The 25,390-nt window shown below is 43.7% G+C and overlaps 1 protein-coding gene across 3 annotated transcripts in view; it reads right to left on the bottom strand.

Moving 5' to 3' along the window:
* The window catches only part of BIN3 (bridging integrator 3), a 70,916-nt gene that overhangs the window by 13,223 nt on the left and 32,303 nt on the right, over positions 1-25,390 (bottom strand). For all 3 annotated transcript variants that reach the window (XM_029603779.1, XM_029603781.1, XM_029603780.1), the window contains 4 exons: positions 11,944-11,984; positions 11,510-11,571; positions 5,271-5,407; positions 4,903-4,943 (listed from right to left, as the gene is read on the bottom strand). In XM_029603779.1, coding sequence (XP_029459639.1) covers positions 4,903-4,943; positions 5,271-5,407; positions 11,510-11,571; positions 11,944-11,984 — 281 coding nt within the window. The remainder of the gene's footprint in view (positions 1-4,902; positions 4,944-5,270; positions 5,408-11,509; positions 11,572-11,943; positions 11,985-25,390) is intronic.

The following is a 25,390-nucleotide window of genomic DNA, read 5'->3' as shown; positions in this document are numbered from 1 at the left end:
TAGGTTGGTCTTAATGTTCTTTAGATGTGAGAAAGACTGCTCACATGCATACGTAGAGCCAAACATTGTCAGTACAGCAATACTCACACGCTGCAGTGTGTGGTATGTGACGGGAAGCGCGTTCCAAGTTTTGACAATCAGCTGGTCCGCGGGTTGAAGTTTTTTCATTTCTCCCCACTTGTGTTTGCTCGCCAACTCTGCTTGCTGTCGTGCAAGTGTTTCCAAATCTTCATTCAGTGACTTGAACTTATTCACCCACATGTCTGAGGCCTTCAGATCAGCAGCTTGTAGCTCAAAATCTCTGATGGAGGCACCGGGGATGTAACTCAGGTCGGCGCTGTCCACTTTACACTCGTGTGGATGGGTGATGAACCTAAAAAGACAAGTGCGCTCACGAAATTCTCCAAAGCGCACTTTGAATGACTGCAGGAGATTAGATGTGAAGCCCACTAGCTGCTGAAGATCAAGATGTTGAGCAGGGTCACTTGCTGTGCATGCATCTTTAAACTCTCCCAGTTTTTCAAAGTGTAGTAAACGACCTGTTTCAATGTCAGCAATGAAGAGTTCTAGCTTGTTTTCAAATGCAAACACTGCTTGTTGAAGGGATAAGACTGTATTTTCAACACCTTGCATTTTCACATTGAGCTGGTTCAGATGTTCAGTCATGTCCACGAGATAGTAGAACTTCAGAAGCCACTCAGTGTTAGCTCGACGTTTTTCATTTCAAGAAAAGTCCGGATTTCGCTCAGACAAGCCGCGAAACGGCTGAGCACCTTCCCTCTTGACAACCAACGCACATTGCTGTGCAGAAGCAGACCAGGATAATTAATCCCAACTTCATCCAGCAGTGTTTTAAACTGGCGATCATTTAAAGCTCGGGCAACAATAAAGTTGACCACCTGAATGACCAGCGACATCACCTCACCAAGCTGCTCGCCACACATCTGAGCACAAAGCGCCTCCTGATGTAGGATGCAGTGAAAACTTAGGATGGGTCTCTTTTCATGTTCACAAAGAAGCGCTACGAATCCTCTGTTTTTCCCCACCATGCACGGAGCACCATCAGTACACACCGAAATAAGTTTATCCATCGGTAGGTTTTTTTCTTTAGCGAGCTCAGTGAAAGACTTGAATAAATCCTCCCCTCGTCCCTTTCATCGGCAAAACAGCAAGACTTTCCTCACGTAGTGTGTCACCGACAGCAAACCTTGCAATCACGTTGAACTGGGATAAATGGCTTATGTCTGTTGACTCATCCAAAGCGAGAGAAAAGAATGGTGCTGCATTTATGTCCTTCACTTGTGTTGCCTCAATTTGATTTGCCATCATGATGGTACGATCGTGAACAGTTCTTGCCGACAGAGGCATGTCCTTTATTCGTTTGATTATCTTGTCTTTATCCGAAAAGTCGTCAAAAAGTTCATTGGCAACATCAAGCATGAATGTTTTGGCATACTCCCCATCTGTGAATGGCTTTCCGTCTCTCACAATTGCTAAAGCACCAGCAAAGCTAGCCGAATTCCAGTCACCTTGTTGGGTCCAAACACGGAGTTGCTGCTGACTAGCTTGCACGCTGCACAGTAGCTTTTGACATGCTTTCTTCCTGCTGTCCCCCGCAGGATATTTCGATGCAAATGTAGTATGGCGTGTGTCGAAATGCCACTTTATATTTGACCGTTTCATCGATGCAATTTTATCATTGCATATTAGACACACTGCAGAACCTGCTCTCTCCACAAAGGCGAATTCCTCTGTCCATTCCTGCTGAAAAGTATGATACTCCTCATCTTTTTTTCTTTTAGCCATCTTCTTTGATAAAATGGTTTCTGCAATTACAGGTTGATACAGTAAAGTGCAGCCGTGGTTACCCTGCTCCTAACCCGCTTTCTACCCACTTTTTGGCCGCGTTAGTCCAACCCTCGATACACAATCCCCTTTAACCTACTCTTACCGTGTCCTCAAATCACCGGGTAACCCCTTCTGCCCGCGGCATGTATATTACATGTAAATGATCGAATTACCTATTCCCTCCCATACAGTAACGCGCACCCCGACTATCGCTTTTTTACCCTGCCGTTTTGCTGCACGTTTAACCTGCTAACTTACCGCCTACCCTTACCCCTGCGTTAGAGGCAGGGGTAAGGGTAGGCGGCAAACTTTCCCCCAGCCCCCGCTCACCTGCCCTGGCCGCGTCCATGGGTGCTGGTCTCCGGGGCAGCCCCAGTCCTCTCCCCTCCTCCCGAAGCAACGAAAGCGGAAAAAATCGGAGAGAGGACGGGCAGTGTAAAGCAACGAAGCGACTTACTTTTTTTGCAGCCCCCCTCTGGAGACGGACATCGGCGAAGACGACCGCGGCTCCCCTGCCTCCAGCTGCCCGTGAAGATGGATGCATCCCTCCCTCCCATTCCCTCACCTCCCCCCTCTAGTCTCCCTCCCACTCCCTCTCACCTCCCCCCTCCCCTCAGTCACTCTTTCCTTCCTCCCTTTTTTGCAGCCCCCCTCTGGAGATGGACATCGGCGAAGACCACCGCGGCTCCCCTGCCTCCAGCTGCCCACAAAGATGGATGCATCCCTCCCTCCCACTCCCTCACCTCCTCCCTCTAGTCTCCCTCCCACTCCCTCTCACCTCCCCCCTTCCCCTCACTCTCTCCTCCCTCCCTCCCCCTCAGTCACTCTCTCCTCCTCCCCCCTCCCCTCAGTCACTCCCCCCTCAGTCACTCTCTCCTCCCTCCCTCCCCCCAGTCACTCTCTCCTCCCTCCTTCCCCCAGTCACTCTCTCCTCCCTCCCTCCCCTCAGTCACTCCCCACCGCCGCTACTGCTCCTCGCTGCTGCTACTACTGCTCCTCCCAGCACCATTTTGTTTTTGCAGGCACGCACTGCTCTGACCGACGTGCTCGCCCACGCATGCGCCGTAGAGCTGCTCTCTACGGCGCATTTGCTGGCTGTCGGTCAGAGCCCAGATGGAGCAGACGGAAGATCTCGGGGGGGGTTCCCTTCCCTTCCCTCCCTCCCGTGCGCCGCCGTCACTGCTCCTCGCTGCCGCCCCTCGTCGCCACCGACGCTACTGCTCCTCGCCGCCATAAGCCCATGTTTGATTTGTCTGCGAGCCAGATGCAGCCATCGAAAGAGCCACATCTGGCTCGCGAGCCATTGGTTCCCGACCCCTGGTATACATATTCAGGTACTTCAACTTCTCCTAAGTCATTTGATGGAGACCCCCCCACCATTTTTGGCGCCCTTCTCTGGACTGCCTCCATCCTGTTTCTGTCCCTTTTGAGATACGGCCTCCAGAACTGAACACAAGGACCTGCACAAAGGGATTATCATCTCCTTTTTCTTACTGGTTATTCCTCTCTCTATGCAGCCCAGAATTCTTCTGGCTTTAGCTATCGCCTTGTCACACTGCTTCGCCATCTTTAAATCACAAGACACGATCACCCCAAGGTCCCTCTCTTGCTCCATGCACAACAGGAGCAGGAGAAAGATTAAACAGAAGAGAGTATGCAAACAACTGGGAGTGTTAGTCGGCTATACAGACAATTAAGGAGAAAGTTCTAAGGGGCCCTTCTATGTAATAAAAAATACCCTGACTAGTTTCAGTCCCCCAGTAAAACTACTATTAAAATTATTTACAAGCATCATTCAACCAATTATCCTACATAGGTCTGGGGTCCATGATTAACCCCAAACTGTAGAGAATCCCAATAGAAACTCTGTACCTAATGCCTTTCTATAACAAATGCTCTGCATGCACAGAAGCTCTCTCCCACCCCTGCCCCCCAACAACATGTACAGAGCAGAACTAAGGCATTTCCCCTTATTACTCACCAAATAAAAAGAATATTCCAGTTCTGACATCACCTCGGTAACAGTCACACAAATTCCCTCCACCGCCAGGCACAAAACCCTGCAAACCCAGTTGGCACCCCACGTAGCAAACCTGCCAGAACAGAACAGCACTAATTCCCAAGACTCAAACAGCAAAATCCCCATCTATGGAAAAGCACCAGACCTTAGAACATCAACATACCTCTTCCTGGGAAAAGAGAAGAAACTGGACTGCTCCCGCTTCTTACGGAACTGACATGCTGACAGAATCCCATGCCTCAGTCACATACAGAGAACGCAGGCAGACCCTCACCAAATGCAGAATAAGGGACCCCAAATGAGAAAGGGAAACCTCCAAGAAGTCAGACTCTAATCAAAATACAAAGATCCCAGAGATGCACCCTTCCCAGAGCTGAGAGAGAGAATCCAGAAAACACAGTATAATCCCAGGGGAAACAGCAGCTACAGCAGCAAAATATATGTGTGGTATCCTGCCACCAGGCCAGAAATGAACCTGATCAGGGCCCGTACAGAACCCCACCAGAACCGCTTTTGGATGCACTTCTGTACAATGAAAGCCAGCTATAAATAAATACAAATCAGAACCTAGGATTTGTTTGGATTTCTCTTCTGCACTTTATTACTTTGGTTGTCATGCCAATAAAGTCTCTTTGAAATGAGCTGAGAACGATGGCAAAGCACTGGGATGGAGGTTCCAGCGTCGAGCTGTGCAAAGGAATGTTACCATTCCACAATCTGTGCCCACATGTTCAACTCTGTCCACCCACCAGGAAAAGGAAATTAGAAACATTCCAGCAGACTAAAGCAAAAGGAACATCAAATGCAATTAGCAGCGAGAAGCCATTAAAGGACGAGACAGCAGAGAGGGGAGGCCAGAGGGACAGGAGTCCTGGTTCCGGCTGCAGGAGCCCTCAGGGCTCTGGACTTTTCATTAGAATTGCAAACAGAGAAAGCAGGCAAAAGGGACATTTCTGCGAGCACACGAGAGGACCCAATTATACGTCCTTTCCAGCCAGGACTTGTTTTCCATCTGAAGAAACGCTTGCACTTACTTTTTCAGGGGGTCTGTAACAGTCTTTTGGATTTGGTTAACCTGAGGCAAACAGAGAAAACGCTGTGTAAGGCTCCAGTCCCTGTGAGTTGGAAGGGTTGTGTTGTACATTGCTCTCCCGCCCAAAAGCCCTGCTTGCCTGGTCTGTGTCACTGGAGTGTTTCAGTGCATGCGGTGAGAATAGGAAAGCAGCCGCCACCCCCGTCCCTGACAGTACAACATGGCTGCTTCTATCCTCCTCTCCCCTCCAAATACTACGTGCGAGAGGTCCAATCCACCCCACTGTCAAATGTTTAAAGCTCCCTTAGGAAATAAACTCATCTGTGGCCCTTCCCAGGATGCCACAGCGGCAGGCGGGACACCGCTCACCTTCTCCTGATTAAAGGCATCCATTCTTTTCATAGCTGTATCCAAAGCGGTCACCATTGCTAGGAACGCTGGATCCTGTTCACACAGTGGGTTGGAGAGCAGGTCTGAAGAGATCTTTACAGCCGATTTAGACATAGCTGGGAAGAGATTGAACGTAAGAGGCATATTCTCAGTGAGCTGGGGATGAGGCTTAGGGAGCAGGCCAGTGAGCAGCAGAAAACTAAAGCATCCCAGCTACTAGGCTCATCCCAGAGCTCCCATGAATGCAGAGAACGAGACATTCTGCACACGTGTGTACATGCTCCATGACAGGAAGAGATGCAACGTACGAGTACACGTGCAAATCAGTGCTCTCATCCTCATGGCGCGCACACAGCAGAGAGAAAGCTGTGCCATCAGGACTTCCCCGGCTAATTAACAGCATGCAGGGCAAGATTGCCGGATACCAACTTTGACTTGCCAGCACATCCAAGCCTTTCTCACATTAATAAAACAACCTCCCAGCTGCCTGGGGCTGCTTTGCTGGCCGGGCAATCTGGAAACACAATTCCCTCTCCAAATCGTTCAGCCTTCTCATTTTACAAAGTCTGTTTAAATCGTATCCCCCTACCCACTTCCTGCGGTGGCACTGGCTGTGTAGGCTCTGAAAGTATTTCTGTGCATAACAGAGGTGAAAACAGAGGAGACCAGCACCAGTCATGTAAACAAGGGCCGCTACTGCCCGGCACAGCTTCCTATTCTGGGCTCAGGGATTGTTCCCCCCACCCAGAGTCCTATGTAAAAAGCACGGCTTCCCAAGAGCTTTATCAGCTCTGGCCGCTGGCTGAAACGCCAAAGCCTTTGAGCTGTTCCTTGGCTGCAGTAAAGTCTCTCTATATCTGGGGGGCTGTGCCGTTTATGTTTTCAAGGCTTGATGATGTTCTGGACGCAGCCCTATAATCTCCTTGGATCCGCAGGCGCAGTTTGAAAGGAAGTTCCAGAAGACATCATGATCTACGTCTCCCAGGAGGTAGACTCGGGAAACATCTCTTTACCCAGAGGAAGCAAAACCAGTTCACTGAATTCTAGAAAGCCGGAGATAAGTACAGAGAATCTTTAGCTGCAAGGACATGAAGATAACACTGGAGATCAAATAGGGACTGTGGTATCGCAAAATATTCTAGTTTAGTTTATTAAAAATTTCTTGATCGCTTTACGCCTAAGCGATTTACAAAAAAAAAAAAAAGTGCTTGTTTGTTAGATTCAAAAAAGCAAACCGGAAACTGATCCAATATAGCAGTTGCGACCAAGACAAGAGGATCAGTGAACACCAGGAGTTCTTTATTTTGCACAAAACATCATAAAAAGCCCTTATGATGTTTTGTGCAAAATAAAGAACTCCTGGTGTTCACTGATCCTCTTGTCTTGGTTGCAACTTGTTTGTTAGATTTACTGCTTTCTCTGGTCTTATTCTTAAGTTTCCTCTTTTACCATGTAATATGGAATATGACAGCAGAAAAGGACTATTAGGCCCTTCTGCCCAATATTAATGCTGGCACATCGCCATAGTCTCCAGCTGATCTCTGATTTTCCCCTCATTTCTTTGCAACTAGGGATATTCTATGCTCATCCCATATTTATTCTGTTACTGTTTCTGTTTCCTCTACCTCTCATGGTACTCAGAGACAGAAGTGCTCTGCTTACTGGCCCAATGCTTTGACGAATGTTTTATTTATTTATTTATTTATTTATTTATTTATTTTACACAACTTTGGAGCTAAGGCTGCAAGTTAAACTGCAACTGAACCTTCAGGCTCTAAATATCCACTATTGCTTTTTTCAAAAGAAGAAGAAGTCAGACTCCTCTGATTTCCAGCAACATCCTCTATTCTCCAAAGAGCTGGAGGACCTGTCAGGGACCACCACCCATAAACCCCACCCCCTCCCCGGCAATACTCAACTACGGAAAACACAGTTTGACCTCTCAGACTTCTCCAGTTGCACGGGTCTGGCAAGGCTACCATTTGCTGAAGACAGAATACTGGAGAGCTGCAGGCTGCACGGAGCCTTATATAGGGCAGGTTCAGCTATCTAGATCTTCTCTGTCTCCATCTGCTGGTAGGGAGGCAAAATCCATGCATCTGGACTGGTCTGGTAAGACTCTAGCAAAGAAAATTATCTCCCGTTTCTCCTCTTCTCTAAGGCAGCGGTTCTCAACCAGTGTGTCACTATGAAGCAGGAGGTGTATCACCAAAAATCTGACATAGCAAGCCTAGGCTTCCTCTAACAGCCACATGTGCCTGCTGCTTGAGGAGGGTGCACAGCAGGAACTACCTGTGCATTTTTCTAGTCTGAAAAAGTCCCTGAACAACTAGCAGATGCAGGTCTGTGCTCTTTAATCCAACTCATTTTTCTAAAGGGAATACTTTCCCTGTAGAAACTGGTGTAAAGTTTGCAGACTAAAATTACTTCTGCGCAAGAGTGTGAAAGTTGCCCCAGAGAATCTGGTTTCACGAGGTTTCAGTGTTTGTCTGCATGCTTCTGTTTTTAATTTATGGCCCTTTACTCTGTGATAGGTAAGGGGCAGAATGTGTTTTGCGTCTTTGACAGAAGTAAGGGAATCTGCATTGGGGTCTTTGGCAGTCCAGTTTGTTTTATTTTTTCCTAAAGAGACATGTATTGTGTTCTATATTTGCAATGCTGTTGCTGTTTTTGAGTACCGGATGTTAGTGCTATAATGGTATGGCAGGTTTGCTATGTATATTCTGAGTGTCTTTTTGTGCAGGTTTTCATGTTATTTTACAAAGTTCCTGGCAGGAACTGCTACTTAAGAGTTACCAGCATTGGAATTATTGACAGTGAGATGTGCGAGAGTTAGTCTTCTGTTCAATCCTGTGTATAGAAAATTTGTGTGTGGCACATCTGTCCCAGATTTCTCATTGATGAAGTGAGAGAAGATTAAAACTTTGGTGGAAAAAATAAAATTTAATAACTAGGTTTGTTTCACAAGTAGTTACTGAATGTTATATCTTTCTCTTGCACCATTTTTAACAATAAAATAATATTTTGAAAATTATTTTTAGTTCAGCTGCAGAATATAGTGGGCAGTGTGTCATGTATTTGAGCATCATGACAGGTGTAGGACAGAAAAAAGATTGAGGACCACTGCTCTAAAGAATACAAAATTGAGGACCTAAAGGTCTCTTTTTATATAGCTTTTGGTGCTAACCTTGCATCATTTTGGTAGCCTCTCTCTATACTACCTCCACTCTTTCTACATTCTTTCGGTAGCGCCTCCAGAATTGGACACAATATTCTAGGTGAGCTTATGCACAGGCATTATCTCCTTTTTTTTCTGCTGTTACTCCTCTCCCTATGCACTCTAGCATTGCTCTGGGTCTTGTCACTGACTTATTATATTATTTTGCTACCTTGCAATCAGACACGATCACCTTGGTTGGTGCAGATCAGTACTTCACCCCACCACCCCCTAATTGTGTTCTGCCTTCTGGGATTTCTTCACCCCAAATGCATGACTCTGTACCTTTTTTTTTTGCATTGAATCTATACTGCAAAGCATGCACCCACTTCTCAGGCTTTCATAGATCACATACTGTTTCAGATCATGGTGTCATCTACAAAATGACAAAAACGTTTCCTTCTAATGCCTCTGCAATATAGCTCACAAAGATATTAAATAAAACTACCCTCAGTACAGATCCCAGAGGCATAACACTTTATTTCTTGTATTTATACGCCTTTCAGAATAAAGGTGACGTGTCACCCTATTTTTTTTTAATCTCTTCCTTTGATTTCCCTCTTCAAGTGTATACTACATTTTGTGCATTAGTGTGAATCCTCCATGAGCCTATGATGATGAGCAGAACAGCAGCACCCTGATTCACAAGTGGTTTCACATACAAACCTTACTATACCTGAATTAGTTTTCTTGTGTGAAAAAAATCAGACTAACTAATACATAAGTGAACACTGTAGGAACTAACTGAAGAATAAAAACAGCAAATGCCACCAACTTTCACATTACCTACTCTGGGAGCAATACTACCTCCCAGAAAAGAATAGTTAATGAACTATGAATGTGCAATTAATTCCCATTCACTCTGCAGAACAGATACAAGAGGAATTAATCTAATCTACAACCGCACCTAAATTAGAATTAACAGCGTGTGAGAAAACAGTGTTTGATTCATAACAGTCAGATGGGTAAAGGAGGAACTTTCAGAAACTTTAAACTATAATGTTGCCTCAGGAATGAAATAAAACTAAAAAAGGGATATCCAGGAGTTTAGTGCAAATTAAATTATCAAAGCAATTTTGATGGTCCTACATGCAACTCCAGGTTCAGTCTTACAATTATTGCTTCAACTAGGATAGAATGGACCAGCTACAGATAAAATATATATATATAGTATATTGGATTTAGGCATTAAATAAAATAAAAATGAAATGTGGGTACCTAAAATGGCATATCCGTCAGAGAACCCTAAAATAGGGTAACACCACTAATGTTTTAAATGATTTGAAAGATGCTTAATGTTGCAAGCTTTATTACACAATGGCAAAGAATATCAAAACTATTCAGGGGAAAATATTTTTCATAACTATTCTTGCATTGATACCATGGACTGTATTTAGTGAAGAGGACTCAATCTCTTATTGTTGATTCTTTATACAATGATTTGCCAATTCAGGGTCTCAAGAACAGAGGCCTTTGTAAGGACAGAAAGAATACAGGATATAGCAGAAGCAAAACAGAGACTACAGAAACATCATTGGAACAACAGTCCTGGGAAACAATTACAGAGTATCCTTTCTTGTGGACTGAGATTCAACTGTATCCCCTTTTTAATGAAGATATCTTCCATGTGACTCATTTGCAATTCACAAAGTATCTTCCTTGAAACTCCAGCTCTATTGCAAGCGTGTCATTGTTTCATTACAAGCACTTTGTACATATTTTGACAATGTTTTATGGCGATATCTAGATATCGTATTTTGCACTCCATAAGACGCACCTGACCATAAGACGCACCTAGGATTCAGAGGGGGGAAATTAAAAAAAAAAAAAAAATATATATATATGGTGTGCTAAACCGGCTCTGTTCCTGGGCGTCTGATGGAGCAAATTAGGGGAGTGCATAACATTTTTTTTGTCCCCATTTCGTTTTCGGGTCTGGGGAGGGCCATTTCGATCCACTCCCCAGATCAGAAAACTTTTATCCTTCTCTTTCTGTGGGAACTCCCCCCCCCCGGGAAACCCCCCCCCCAATCCTTTAAATATAATTAACTACAACTCCCCACCCTCCTGATCCCCCCAAGACTTGCCAAAAGTCCCTGGTGGTGCAGCGGGGGTCCGGGAGCGATCTCCTGCACTCGGGCCGTCGGCTGCCAGTAATTAAAATGGTGCCGATAGCCTTTGCCCTTACTATGTCACAGGGGCTACCAGTGCCATTGGTCGGCCCCTGTCACATGGTAGGAGCACAAAATGCCCTTACTATGTCACAGGGGCCGACCAATGGCACCGGTAGCCCCTGTGACATAGTAAGGGTAAAGGGCTGTCGGCGCCATTTTAATTAGTGGCAGCCGATGGCCCGAGTGCAGGAGATTGCACCCGGACCCCCGCTGCACCACCAGGGACTTTTGGCAAGTCTTGGGGGGATCAGGAGGGTGGGGGGTTGTAGTTAAGTTTGTTTTTTTTTTATATTTGCTCCATAAGACGCACAGACATTTCCCCCCCCCCCCGCTTCTGGGGAAAAAAAAAGTGCATCTTATGGAGCGAAAAATACAGTATGTTATAAATGCATAACACTACAGAGAGTTTAGAGGCGGTGTGAATGAGGAATGATTGACTAGGGCAATTGATAAATGTGTGTGTGTGTGTGTGTTATTGTCCCAATTTAATTTTTTGAATTATTTTTTGAATAGTTTTGATATTCTTTGCCATTGTGTACTAAAGCTTGCAACATTAAGCATCTTTCAAATCATTTAAAACATTAGGGGTGTTACGTTATCTTAGGGTTCTCTGACGTGTATACACACACACACACACACACACATATACACATCGTTCACTCTTCTGTGCCAAGGTCAGAGTCACACCCTTCAGCAACTGGCAATGTAAATCCAAGTGCCCTATCAAGCCATGTGTGAATGCTCACAGCTCAGCTATAAGACAGCCGCTCTCTTCCTGCTATCTGCAGCAGCCCTTTGACATACAGCTGCAAGCACTGTTTACACACCCAGGTCTGCTTCTGTGCTCTTCTTCATGTGCTTCTGCAGTTTCTTGGTTTGATCTTCCAGCCTACAGTGCAGCAAACAAATAAACAAGAATTAGCACACCAGAATTCAAGGGGATGCATACATTCAACCCACCTTTTAACTGATTTGGTGATGATTCCTCCATGCTCTCATTCCAGTCGATCCACATAGCAGGATCAGTCAGCACAATCTACACTACACAACTTATCCCTGCCAACTCTCACTACTCCTTCCCATCCTGATCTCTTACTGTTAATAACGCGGTGTCCGTATGGGACCTTGCCATGGATCATGAGGGAATCATCACACCCCGTTTCTCTTTATGCCTGCCCATCCAGTTCTCATCAGGGTGCCATCCTGCACAACCTCTTGTTCCTTATGCTTCCCTTTCAACTAGTATGGCTATAATACTCACTGCTGCAGCTTTCCATATTCACGTTCAAAATCTCTCTCCACCTGCAGTGCAAGAAAAAATGTGCTAAGGAACATTGAACAACATAAATAACATGAACTGCCCACAATATCAGGTACCGCTTATAGTTCAACAGTGTGCTCATATATACGCCGCACCAATCACATTATAAACATACTGTGACGAGCATTATAATTATAGTACCTTTTTCACTTCTGTTATTTTTTTTATTCTACGTAAGAATTTAAGATATGACATAGTGGTCAGATCAATGGGTCCATCAAGCCCAGCATCCTGTTTCCAACACTGGCCAATCCAAGTCACAAGTACCTGGCAAGTACCCAAACATGAGATAGATCTCAAGCTACTACTGATTATTAATTAATAGCAGTTTATGGCGTTTCCTCTAGGAACTTATCCAAACCCTTTTTAAACCCAGTTACATTAACAGCTGTAACCACATCCTCTGGCAATGAATTCCAGAGCTTAACTATGCCCTGAGTAAAAAAGAATTTTCTTTGATTTGTTATAAATGAGCTACTTGCTAACTTCATGGAGTGCCCCCTGCTCCTTCTATTATCTGAGATAGTAAACTGATTTACATTAACTTTTTCAAGCCCTTTCATGATTTTGTAGACTTCTATCATATTTTATTTATTTAAAAACTTTTTTATACCGGCATTCGTAGGACACATCATGTCGGTTTACAAATAACTGAGAAAGGAAATTACAATGAACAGGGGAGGGGGTTAACTGGATGATATACAAAAGTACAGGAGAGGAGAGTCAACAGGCAGTGTTACAGCTATTTGCATATCCCCCCCCTAAATCATCTCTTCTCTAAACTGAACAGCCCTAACTTCTTCAACCTTTCCTCATAGGGGAGCTGTTCCATTCCCTTTATCATTTTGGTAGCCCTTCTCTGTACCTTCTCCATCGCAATTATATCTTTTTTGAGATGCGGCAACCAGAATTGTACACAGTATTCAAGGTGTGGTCTCACAATGGAGCGATACAGAGGCATTATGACATTTTCCGTTTTATTCACCAATCCCTTCCTAATAATTCCTAACATTCTGTTTGCTTTTTTGACTGCCGCAGCACACTGAGCCGACAATTTCAATTATCCACTATGACGCCTAGATCTCTTTCCTGGGTGGTAACTCTTAATATAGAACCTAACATTGTGTAACTACAGCAAGGGTTATTTTTCCTACAGGCATCACCTTGCACTTGTCCACATTAAATTTCATCTACCATTTGGAAGCCCAATCTTCCAGTCTCACAAGGTCCTCCTGCAATTTATCATAATCCACTTGATATTTAACTGCTCTGCATAATTTTGTATCATCTGCAAATTTGATCACCTCACTCGTCGTACCCCTTTCCAGATCATTTATATATATATATATATTAAAAAGCACAGGTCTGAGTACAGATCCCTGAGGCACTCCACTGTTTACCTTTCCACTGTGAAAACTGACCATTTAATCCTACTCTCTTTCCTGTCTTTAAACCAATTTGCAATTCGCAAAAGGACATCACCTCCTATCCCATGACTTTTTAATTTTCTTAGAAGCCTCTCATAAAGGTCTTTGTTGAACGCCTTCTGAAAATCCAAATACACCAAATCTACCAGTTCTCCTTTGTCCACATGTTTATTCAAAAAAATATAGATTTGTGAGGCAAGATTTCCCTTGGGCAAATCCATACTGGCTGTATCTCAAACCAGATCTATATAAAACATTTTGTGATTTTATTGTTTATACAGTTTCCATGATTTTTCCCAGCACTGAAGTCAGGCTCACCAATCTATAGTTTCCCGGATCACCCCTGGAGCCCTTTTTAAATATCGGGGTTACATTGGCCACCTTCCAGTCTTCAGGTACAATAGTTGATTTTAAGGATAGGTTACAAATTAATTGAAATTTGTTTGAAATTTCATTTTTTAGTCTTTCAGAACCATGGGGTGTATACCATCTGGTCCAGGTGATTTACTACTCTTCAGTTTGTCAATCTGGCCTACCACATCTTCCAGGTTCACCATGATTTGGTTAAGTTCATCTCCTATATAAATCTGCCTGGCAACAAGCACCAAAAGTCAGGCAAGATGCTCTTGTGTCCAAAGCCCCAGCCAAAGGGAGAGTTGCATCTTTACAGAGACATAGACAGCACAGCAGCAGTATGTCCAAAAGAGGAACCAGTGTTTGCCAGCTTGACAACAGTTAGCAGAGAGCGTGAAGCAGTTTGCCCAGGCACCAGGGTGAAATGCAGAACCATTATCAGAGCTGGGACATTTATGGTCAGAATGAGGGCTACACTGGGCTTAGGGGTAGGAAGTGTATTTCAGTGCCCTTTTTTGGTGCATGGTAATTGACAAATTACAAGAGGTCTGAGTAACACATGATGGGGGTGGGGGGGGGTATAGAGTCTATAGCAAGAATACTGTATATAAGAAAGAGATGTAATAGCTAGCTCTCTGAAGGCATTTGAAGAGCAGTCACACACTGCACTCTGTAACTGTTCTCGTTCCTTCCACCAATACCTTGTAAATCAAAGTTAAATTTTCCTTACAATAAAGATTTCATTATTGGCCATATTTGGTTCTCCTGTGTACTAAACACACATTCCGGAACAGATACCTTCCGAACATCCTCTTCAGGAAACACCGAAGCAAAGAATTTGTAGTCTTTCTAATATGGTCTTACCTTCCCCTAAGTTCCCCTTTAACACCTCAATCATCTAATGGTCCAACTGACTCTCTCGCTTGCTTTCTACTTCGGATATATTTTTAAAAAGTTTTTACTATGAGTTCTTGTCTCTATGGCCACATTTTTTCATTATTCTCTTACATTTAACTTGCCAATGCTTATTCTTTATCCTATTTTCTTCTGTTGGATCCTTCTTCCAATTTCTGAATGAAGATCTTTTGGCTAAAATAGCCCATTTCACCTCACTTTTTAACCATGCTGGCAATCGTTTGACCTTCCTTCCACCTTTCTTAATGCGTGGAAAACATCTGGACTGTGCTTCTAGGATGGTATTTTTTTTAACAATGTCCATGCCTGTTGTACACTTTTTACCTTTGTAGCTGCACCTTTCAGTTTTGTTAAACTATTTTTCTCATTTTATCAAAGTTTCCTTTTTGAAAGTTTAGTGCTAGAGCTGTAGATTTACTTACTGTCCCCCTTCCAGTCATTAATTCAAATGTGATCATATTATGATCACTATTGCCAAGCGGCCCCACCACCATTACCTCTCTCACCAAATCCTGTGCTCCACTGAGAATTAGATCTAAAATTGCTCCCTCTCTTGTTGGTTCTTGAACCAATTGCTCCATAAAACTGACATTTATTCCATCCAGGAACTTTATCTCTCTAGCTTGTCCTGATGTTTCACTTACCCAATCAATATTGGGTAACTGAAATCTAAGTCCAAACAATGTGGAACCCAAAATATTTTAAGTAATAGCCTAAGAAGGTGTCAGCAAGCCTGACGTTGTGTGACTTATAAAAAAAAGACACCAACCGGTCTTCTCAATCATTCACCTTCATCATCTTTTAATTCTTCAAAAATTATTTTTATATAGCTTTTTTCTTTATTTAAAATAGTCCACCATCCACAGAGATTAAGATGACCCAGACTCTTGAAAGTAATTTGTTTACATAGCCCAACACGGCCAGTGTTTCGCTTGTCAGCTTCCTCAGGGGCATGCGAAAAAATTTAAACAAGAGTCTTTAACCCATTTAAATGGGACATAGCGTCTCAACCATCTCACCCGGAACCATCTCCTTTTTGTTCCTGTCCATTTATTGAGGGGGGGGGGGGGGGGGGGAGATTCTGAGGAGGTGGAGGTTTTCAATGCTGATCGCTTATGTTAAATTTGGGAAACTATTTTTCCATTGTTTTTTTGGGCAACTTCACCATCCTCCGGTTCTTTGGAGGGAAGGGAGTTTGCTTAGAAGTTTATGGCTGTTGCTCTCATCTTGGCTTGGGTCAGGTCAGTACTGAGGGACTGCAGGTGGCACACTGGGTTATGTACAGTATCAGTGAAACTTTTTCTATCTCCATCTGTTGACAGGGAGGCAAAACCCAGGAGTCTGGACTGATCTGTAGTACTATTTCTATATGTAAAGGATATGTTACACTGTATCATTATTATTTCTAATAATATATTAGCACTCATGCTATAAGAACATAAGAAATTGCCATGCTAGGTCAGACCAAGGGTCCATCAAGCCCAGCAACCTATTTCCAACAGAGGCCAAACCAGGCCACAAGAACCTGACAATTACCCAAACACCAAGAAGATCCCATGCTACTGATGCCAGTAAGAGCAGAGGCCATTCCCTAAGTCAACTTCATTAATAGCAGTTAATGGACTTCTCCTCCAAGAACTTATCCAAATCTTTTCTAAACCCAGCTACACTAACCACATCCTCTGGCAACAAATTCCAGATCTTAATTGTGAGTTGAGTGAAAAAGAACTTTCTCCGATTAGTCTTAAATGTGCCACATGCTAACTTCATGGAGTGCCCCCTAGTCGTCCTATTATCCAAAAGTGCACAGTCTGCAATTGATCCATGTTTAACTTATCAATACTTATTTGTATAAGGTCACATGATTGTTTATTTGTGCCACATTTGTTAACAGTAAGGTATTCATTTATTTTACTTTTTTTGTGAATTAGTAAAGATTTCCTCTTATCAACAATACTAGTGCTCTTTTGTCCATTCTTTTGGAATGTTTTTCTTTACTTTAATACATTGTTTGGGTAACATATATAGCTATTACGTGAGTGAGTGAGTGAGTGAGTGTGTGTGTGTGTGTGTGAGGTAAATGAGAACCTTTGTATGGATGTCTGAACCAGACAGGACACACAACTTAAGACACCTGTACACATTGTTTGCAGTTTAGAAACACTTGTGTCATTCTTTCAACAGCAACACTGTATCCCTGTGATTTATTTCAGTTCATAGCTCTTATCCATTATATTGAGTTGACTTAAATGTTTAAGTACATTCTAGTGCATATGACATTTTTATGTCTAGTCACAGTTTGTTCATGATTTTCTAATTTTGTTTGTATGATTTTCATCCTACATATGTATGCATATTAAACAATTTAGGTATGTTCCATTTGGAGTCTGTTGCTTTTAATTGATTTACTATTTAATAAAGTTTTTTTTCAAAAACTTTATTTTTTTTTTAATAAACTTATTATTAGTGCTTCTCCCTTCAGTTGTTTTTATTTTAGTTTATACAGTGTCTTCCTGTGTTCTTTCTTCTCCCTTTTTGTTTTGTCTGAGTCCACCGTTTATCTTATGTGGTGTAGCCTCTGTGAGTGCTTCGGGGGGGGGGGGGGGCACCCATTCCCTCCTGAAATCCTCAGAAGCAGGTTTTTGCCACATAGCACACTGAATGTTCTATACTGGAACATGTCACCAGCAAGAAGCTGTTGTTAATTGTTTAAGGGACATGTTAACCTTTAACCTCAGAGACATTCTTGCAGAGATAAAGTAAGCCTTTAACCTGAGCCTTGTGCCTCTGTATATTCTCACAGTTGCTACAGTCATGTGAGGTGTATCATCTGATAACTCTTGAGCTCATTAGACTCATACCCAGTAGTCCCATTACACCTGCCTGGTGCAAAGCTAGCTGACCTCACGTGCCACCTAGATTAGATTTTAGAGAGTGCTGGGGAGGAGCTATAAGTCATGATCCAAGTGGTTCAAATTTTATTACATTATGCGCTTGGGTCATATGGAGGTATCTTCAAAAGGATACCTTACTTACTAAGGAAGTTAGAATGCCCCAAGAAGTGATTGTAAAAGCTGAAAAAAATCCAAATGCATTTAATTACATAGCACGCAAATAAAAATGACTCCAAACTGCCTGCATCATCTGATAAATAAGTAGGTTGTGGGTACATATAAGAATATAAATAGAAATAAAACTACTTTGAAATGTCTGTATTTAAATGCAAGAAGTCTGAAAAAGGAAACTGGAAAGTTAGAATAATAATGTGCTAAAAGATATAATAGACATCTCGGAGACCTGATGGAAGGAGGATAAGCAATGGGACACTGATACCAAGGTACAAATTATATCAACTTGACAGAGCAGATGAAATTGGAGGAGGAGTGACACTATATGTAAGAATGGCACAGAGCCAAGCAGAATAAAAGTTTTGCAGGAAACAAACTGCTCTCTGGAATCCTTATGGATAGAAATTCCAAGAGTAAAATGGAAGAGTATAGTAGTGGGCATATATTACCACCCACCTGGCTAGGATGAGGAAACAAACTGCAAAATGCTAAGAGTTTAGACTGGCTAGTAAAATTGGCAACACAATAATAATGGGAGATTTGATACCTGAGTGTTGATTGGGTAAATGTCTCATCAGGAAATGTGAAGGAGGTAAAATTCCTAGATGCCATCAATGACTGCTTCATGTAGCAGTTGATCATGGAAACAAGACAGGGAACTATATTAGATCTAGTTCTCAGTGGAACGCAAGACCTAGTGCAAGAGATAAAGGTGGTGGATCCACTTGGCAACAAAGATCATAATGTAATAAAATTTGATATAAGCACTGAAGAGCAAATACCATGGAAAACTACTGCAGTATCATGTAACTATAAAAAGGAAGATTATGGTAAAATGAGGAAGTCTGTTAGAAAAAACCAAAAGATGCAATCCACAAGGTTAAAAACTTGTAGGAGGCATGGACACTGTTTAAAATTACCATCCTTGAGGCCCAGACAAAATATATTCCATGCATTAAAAAAGGTCGAAGGAAAACCAAACTACTGCCATAATGATTTAATATTGAGGTGAAAGAGGTAATTAAAGCCAAAAGGGCATCATTCAAAAAATGGAAAGAAGACTCAATTGAGGAAAATATGGAACAGCATAAGCACTGGCACGTTAGATGTAAATAAGTTATTCAGTAGGCTAAGAGGATTTGAAAAGAAGCTTGCCATAAAAAGTAAAAATAAGTAACAAAACCTTTTCCAGTTCATTTGAAGCCAAAAGCCTGTAAGGGAGTCAGTTGAGGCACTAGATGACCAAGGGGTAAAAGAAGTGGTTAGGGAGAACAAGGAAATAGCAGAAAAAGTAAATTAATTCTTTGCCTCTGTTTTTAGTGATGAGAATGTCAGGGTCATATCCACTTTGGAAACTTTTTTTGATGGTGATTGAGATGACGTAGACTTTGAGCCTCTTCCGAATTCTTATGCTCATCTGACGATGGTAGTGAGATGGTTTGGTTGAGATGGAAGTGAGACACCATTTTGGGGAGGAACGACGGAACTGTGCGTAACTGGATGGTTCCCGGGGTGAGTCTGAGGAACGGCTCTCGGCAGGACAGTGCTTGTAGCTCGGATATACGACGGGCCGAACAGACTGCCAGCAGGAAGGCTGTCTTCAGTATTAATAGTCAGAGAGACAGGCCGCGGAGAGGTCTGAAGGAAGTTCCTGCTAGGAAATCTAGGACCAGGTTGAGGTTCCAAAGAGGCACCGGCCACTTCAGGGGTGGTCGGATCTGCTCGACTCCTTTCAGAAAGCGGGAGATATCCGGGTGAGAGGCTATGCTGCTGCTCTCGGTTCCGTAGCATGACAATGCGGCCATCTGTACCTTGATGGCCATTCTGCAGGAATTCCAAAATCGCAGGAAGTTTGACTGAGCGTGGTATGATGTCGCGGTCCTCGCACCAGGCTTCGAATACTCTCCAAATCCTTATGTATGTTAGGGATGTGGAGAACTTGCGTGCTCGGAGTAGGGAGTCAATTACTGCCCCTGAGTATCCACTCTTCCTTAGGCGAGTCCTCTCAATGGCCAGACCGTAAGAGAGAATCGAGCTGGATCCTCGTGGAGGATCGGTCCCTGCTGGAGCAGGTCTCTGTGTGGAGGTAGCGGCAGGGGCTCCCTGTCAGCAGTCTTCGCATGTCTGCGTACCATGGTCTTCTTGGCCAGTCCGGGGCCACTAGAAGAACTGGTCCCCTGTGGTGTTTTATCTTGTGGATGATCGCGCCCAATAGGGGCCATGGCGGGAAGGCGTATAACAGAGTCTCCTGTGGCCAGGTCTGTACCAGGGTATCAAGTCCCTGGGACTGGGGTTCCCGCCTGCGGCTGAAGAAACTGGGTTCTTGGGCGTTGGACCGATTTGCCAGGAGGTCCATGGTTGGTGTTCCCCAACGTTTTACTATCAATTAGAATGCTGTGGTCAACAGCCTCCATTCTCCTGGATCTAGACTTTCTCTGCTGAGGTAGTCCGCAGCGACGTTGTCTTTCCCGGCGATGTGGACGGCCGAGATCTCTTGATGATTCACTTCTGCCCATGACATAAGGAGGTCTATTTCCAGAGACACCTGTTGGCTTCTGGTTCCTCCCTGATGGTTGATGTAGGCCACTGTTGTGGCGTTGTCCAACATTACTCTGACCGCTTTGTCTCTGAGCCTGTGAACGAACCTTAGGCAGGCTAGTCTGACTGCCCGGGCTTCTAAGCGATTGATGTTCCATCCCGACTCTTCTTTGTTCCATTGCCCTTGGGCGGTTAGCTCCTGGCAGTGTGCTCCCCATCCTCGTAGGCTGGCATCCGTGGTGAGTAGGATCCAGGTTGGTGAGGATATTCTCGTTCCCTGGCTCAAATGGGCTTCTTGTAGCCACCATTGTAGTTGGGCCCGAACTCTGTCCAGGAGCTGAAGACGTACGGTGTAGTTCTGGGACAGTGGATTCCATTGTGATAATAGTGAGCGTTGTAGGGGTCTCATGTGAGCTCTTGCCCACGGCACTACTTCCAGTGTGGATGCCATGAGGCCGAGGACTTGTAGGTAGTCCCATGCCGTGGGGCAAAGTTCGCTCAACAGAGTTCGTAACTGGGTCATCAGTTTCAATCTTCTTGTCGGTGTCTAAAGCCAGAAGAATGCTGGGCTGCATAGAGAGAGGAATATCGAGTAAGAAAAGGGAAGTGATTATCCCCTTGTACAGGTCCTTGGTGAGACCACACCTGGAGTATTGTGTTCAGTTCTGGAGACCGTATCTCCGAAGAGACATAGACAAGATGGAGGCGGTCCAGAGAAGGGCGACCAAAAAGGTGGAAGGTCTTCATCAAATGACTTATGAGGAGAGATTGAAGAATCTAAATATGTACACCCTGGAGGAAAGGAGGAGCAGAGGTGTTATAATACAGACTTTCAGATACTTGAAAGGTTTTAATGATCCAAAGACAACGACAAACCTTTTCCGTAGGAAAAAAATCAGCAGAACCAGGGGTCACGATTTGAAGCTCCAGGGAGGAAGATTCAGAACCAATGTCAGGAAGTATTTCTTCACGGAGAGGGTGGTAGATGCCTGGAATGCCCTTCCGGAGGAAGTGGTGAAGACCAGAACTGTGAAGGACTTCAAAGGGGCGTGGGATAAACACTGTGGATCCATAAAGTCAAGAGGCTGTCAATGAAGAGTGGGTGGCTCGCCAGAATGACGGCTACTGCCTGGAGATAATACCCTTATTCAATAAACATACACATGGTTACTGTGACTCCAACATCGCTCTAAGCTTCAACGGCAAGAGGAAATGTGGAAAAAAGGATTTGCACTCACAAAGCGGGGAGTAGCTGGCTTGTTACGGCGGTTACTACCCCAAACCAAATAAGCCTGATACTTCACCTTCAATGCATATCCAGCATAGCTCTCTGCTTCAACAGCAGAGGAGAAGAAAAACTAATACTTCACGCATATCCAGCATAGCTCTCTGCTTCAACGGCAGGGGAGAAGAAAAACTGATACTTCACGCATATCCAACATAGCTCTCTGCTTCAACGGCAGGGGAGAAGAAAAACTGATACTTCACGCATATCCAGCATAGCTCTCTGCTTCAACAGCAGGGGAGAAGAAAGATTGATACTTCAAGCATATCCAACATAGCTCTCTGCTTCAACGGCAGGGGAGAAGAAAAACTGATACTTCACGCATATCCAGCATAGCTCTCTGCTTCAACGGCAGGGGAGAAAAAAACTGATACTTCACGCATATCCAGCATAGCTCTCTGCTTCAACGGCAGGGGAGAAGAAAAACTGATACTTCACGCATATCCAGCATAGCTCTCTGCTTCAACGGCAGGGGAGAAGAAAAACTGATACTTCACGCATATCCAGCATAGCTCTCTGCTTCAACGGCAGGGGAGAAGAAAACCTGATACTTCACGCATATCCAGAATAGCTCTCTGCTTCAACGGCAGGGGAGAAGAAAAACTGATACTTCACGCATATCCAGCATAGCTCTCTGCTTCAACGGCAGGGGAGAAGTAAAACTGATACTTCACGCATATCCAGCATAGCTCCCTGCTTCAACGGCAGGGGAGAAGAAAAACAACCAATAAGGGCTGAATAACATAGTCTGGGTAAAACAAATAAGCATGGGTGTAGCTTGCTTATTGCGGCGGTTACTACCCCTACTACCCCTAACTAATCAAGCTTGATATTTCACTCGGATGCAGCTCCATCACTGCTCTATACATTAATGGCGGGGGTGGAAGGGAAATAGAACCAAAGAGCTAAGAGAAACAGATAAGTATGAGAAAAAAATGTGTGAAACTTGCTGGGCAGACTGGATGGGCCGTTTAGTCTTCTTCTGCTGTCATTTCTATGTTTCTAGGTCCCCGCCGAGAGTCAGCCACCAGACTGAGGCTTACCTCCGAGGGATCACGGAAATCACCTTGGGAATTCTCAACTGGGGGAGGGACACAATGGGTGTCACTGCAGGAGAGCGGGGCTCATCTATAGAGGTAAGATTTCTTCTTGTTTCGGGTTTTTCTCCTTTAAATTTACTCTAACGCTGTGAGAGCGTGCAGGTAGTCCTTAACTGCTATGGAGACGGAAAATACTGGAGAGCTGCACTTCCTGCAGGGGTGTATGTACTAGGGCTGACATCAGATTGAAATCTGATCCGTCTCCAACTGCTATCAGGAGTACACTATACCCATTGGTCCTGAGTCCATCTGCTACCTGCTAGGAAAATTGCTATTATGGAGAAGATCTCCTTTTCTCTTCTCAAAAAAACAGGAGGCCTATGATAATATTTGGAAGACATATTGGGACTGGAGACATCATACCTAGACACTCACCTATAAATTATTTGGTCTTGACATAAGCAATTCTATAGTCTTTTGTTTTTTGCCAAAATGTCACTGTTAAAGTGTTTTTCGCAGTAGTCATATGTGCAATATTATGTTCAGTTTCTTTTAAGCAAGGAAGACAATGTTTTGTACTATTTGTAATGCCATGAATTGTTGCATCCTAAAATAGATATTTATAAAATAATGTGGTGGTGTTCTTCATAAAATTAAAAAGGATCTAAAATCCTGGAGTGGCCAGCTCTGGCAGGATTAATATACTGAAAATAAATGTGTTGCCACAGCTAATGTATTTATTTTAACACATGCCATGTGTCCAGTCCCTGGGGGGGGGGTTCAAGGAAATGAACAGGATTATATCCAGTTTCATTTGGGCTAATAAACCAGCTAGAATCAGACTCTGTGCTCTTTGGATTTCAGAGTTTAGGGGTGGTATGGCTCTACCCAATCTGCAGTTTTACTACTGGGTGGCCTGTGGGAGACTGGCTACACGAGCCCAGGATCTGAGGGGTGGCTATTGAGAGGCCTTCTTGCTGGAAAAGGAACTCACATTTAGTAATCCTCTCTTCATCTCATCCAATAAAATCTGCAGAGGTTGCCTAGAAATAGCTCACATTGTGTCAAATTGGCAACAGTCTTATAGGAAATATGAGGCTGCATGCAGAGAGGCATATTTCTCCTCTTTCTATACTATGTTATAATCATGCTGTTTCAATTCATACCTTTTTGATAACATGAATAATGGAGTCCAGGGGCTTTAAATTCATTGGCCAGATCTGGGCTACTGATCAGAATATGCATGCTATAGATTTGCATACAATGAAGGCAGTGCATGCAAATCTCTCTCATGCTTATTTATGTGGCTATCCTGAAAATCAAACTGGCTAGGTGTGTCCCAGGAACTGGGTTGAGAGCTACTGCTGTAATAACAAAGTATTAGTGGAAATACAGGTGCTCATACAGCTAGATCTGTCTGGCAGCTATCCAGGGGATCCATGCGGTCAGATGTTTGGGCAAACATTAGTACTGGTGGCTATTTAGATTTTTATGGAGCTTTGTGGTCAGGCATAAGAAAATTGGTGCTAGAGGGAATTAAGTAGGGATCTTGAATGCTTTTCTACATAAGACGGTGAGTACAACGGAAGACGACAAAAAGGGAGCAGTTCTGTAACTGCCCACATTGCAGTAAAATCCCTGGGTATATATATATATTTTTTTAATTTATATTTTATTAAGTTGAAAGAAAATCAAACAGTCATAACCATCAGAACAACAATATGGCAAACCAGTTGTCTTTCAACATTTACAAACAATAGGAACATCACCCCTAACCATTTTCCTTCCAAACCCCCACCCCCTAATCCCCCACCCCCTTCCATGAGATCATTAGTATTAGCAAAAAGAAAAGCTTATCACAGATTGGACTCCCTGATACAAAGTTGGATGTAGTCTGTCGGGACCAGGGATAGAGGGAGGCAAAGTCCCGGTATAAACCAAGGCTAATCAGAGAGTGTCTTTTCCCAGTCCAGGAACGGCGTCCAGGTGGCCTTAAAAAAAGGCATAGTGTGATGAAGCTCCGCAGTAATCGCCGCCATCCGACATAAGTAATGAACCTTTTGTTGGATACGTGGAAGGGCAGGTAGTATCAGCTGCTTCCAATGTTGTGCAAGAACCATCCTGGTTGCAATAAAAACCTGTTGACACAATAAAGCTTGCGGCTTGGTCAGTTCTTTGTGTGGTAAATTGATTAACATGAAGCCAGCATTGAGGAGCTCCGGGACTCGCAAGATATGTTCCACCCAATGGGCCACTTGGGACCACAGAGATTGCACCAATGGGCAAGACCACCACATATGTAGATAATCGCCTGGTAACCCACAATTGCGCCAACACATAGCACTAAGATTAGGATAACATTTATGCAAGGTGAGAGGGGTCAGATACCACCGGGTAACCATCTTATAACAATTCTCCTGAACATTCGCCGATATAGAGCATTTTTTGATAGCAGTGTATAATTGTAACCACTCCTCAACAGTAATGACCCTCGCCAGGTCCCTCTCCCAAGCTTGCGTATGAGGGAAGGGCCTCGCATCATCCCCGGACAAAAGAATATATATCTTAGATACCATTCCCCTTTTTTTATCAGCGTCTGCACAATAATTTTCCAGTAAAGTTTTGCCCAGTGCTATAGAGGGAGATACAGATGCCCTGGGTATATTTTATCCACAGGCTTTATACCAATTCTCAAAGGGAACATATAAGCAGATTTTCTCTTGGAAAATTGCCCAAGAAAGAAGCACCCACAGACATCTG

This window comes from Rhinatrema bivittatum, chromosome 5 (assembly GCF_901001135.1).
Source record: "Rhinatrema bivittatum chromosome 5, aRhiBiv1.1, whole genome shotgun sequence".
Taxonomy (NCBI): Eukaryota; Metazoa; Chordata; class Amphibia; order Gymnophiona; family Rhinatrematidae; genus Rhinatrema; species Rhinatrema bivittatum.
The sequence above is the reverse complement of the archived record's forward strand: the minus strand, read 5'-3'. Positions and strand labels throughout refer to the sequence as shown.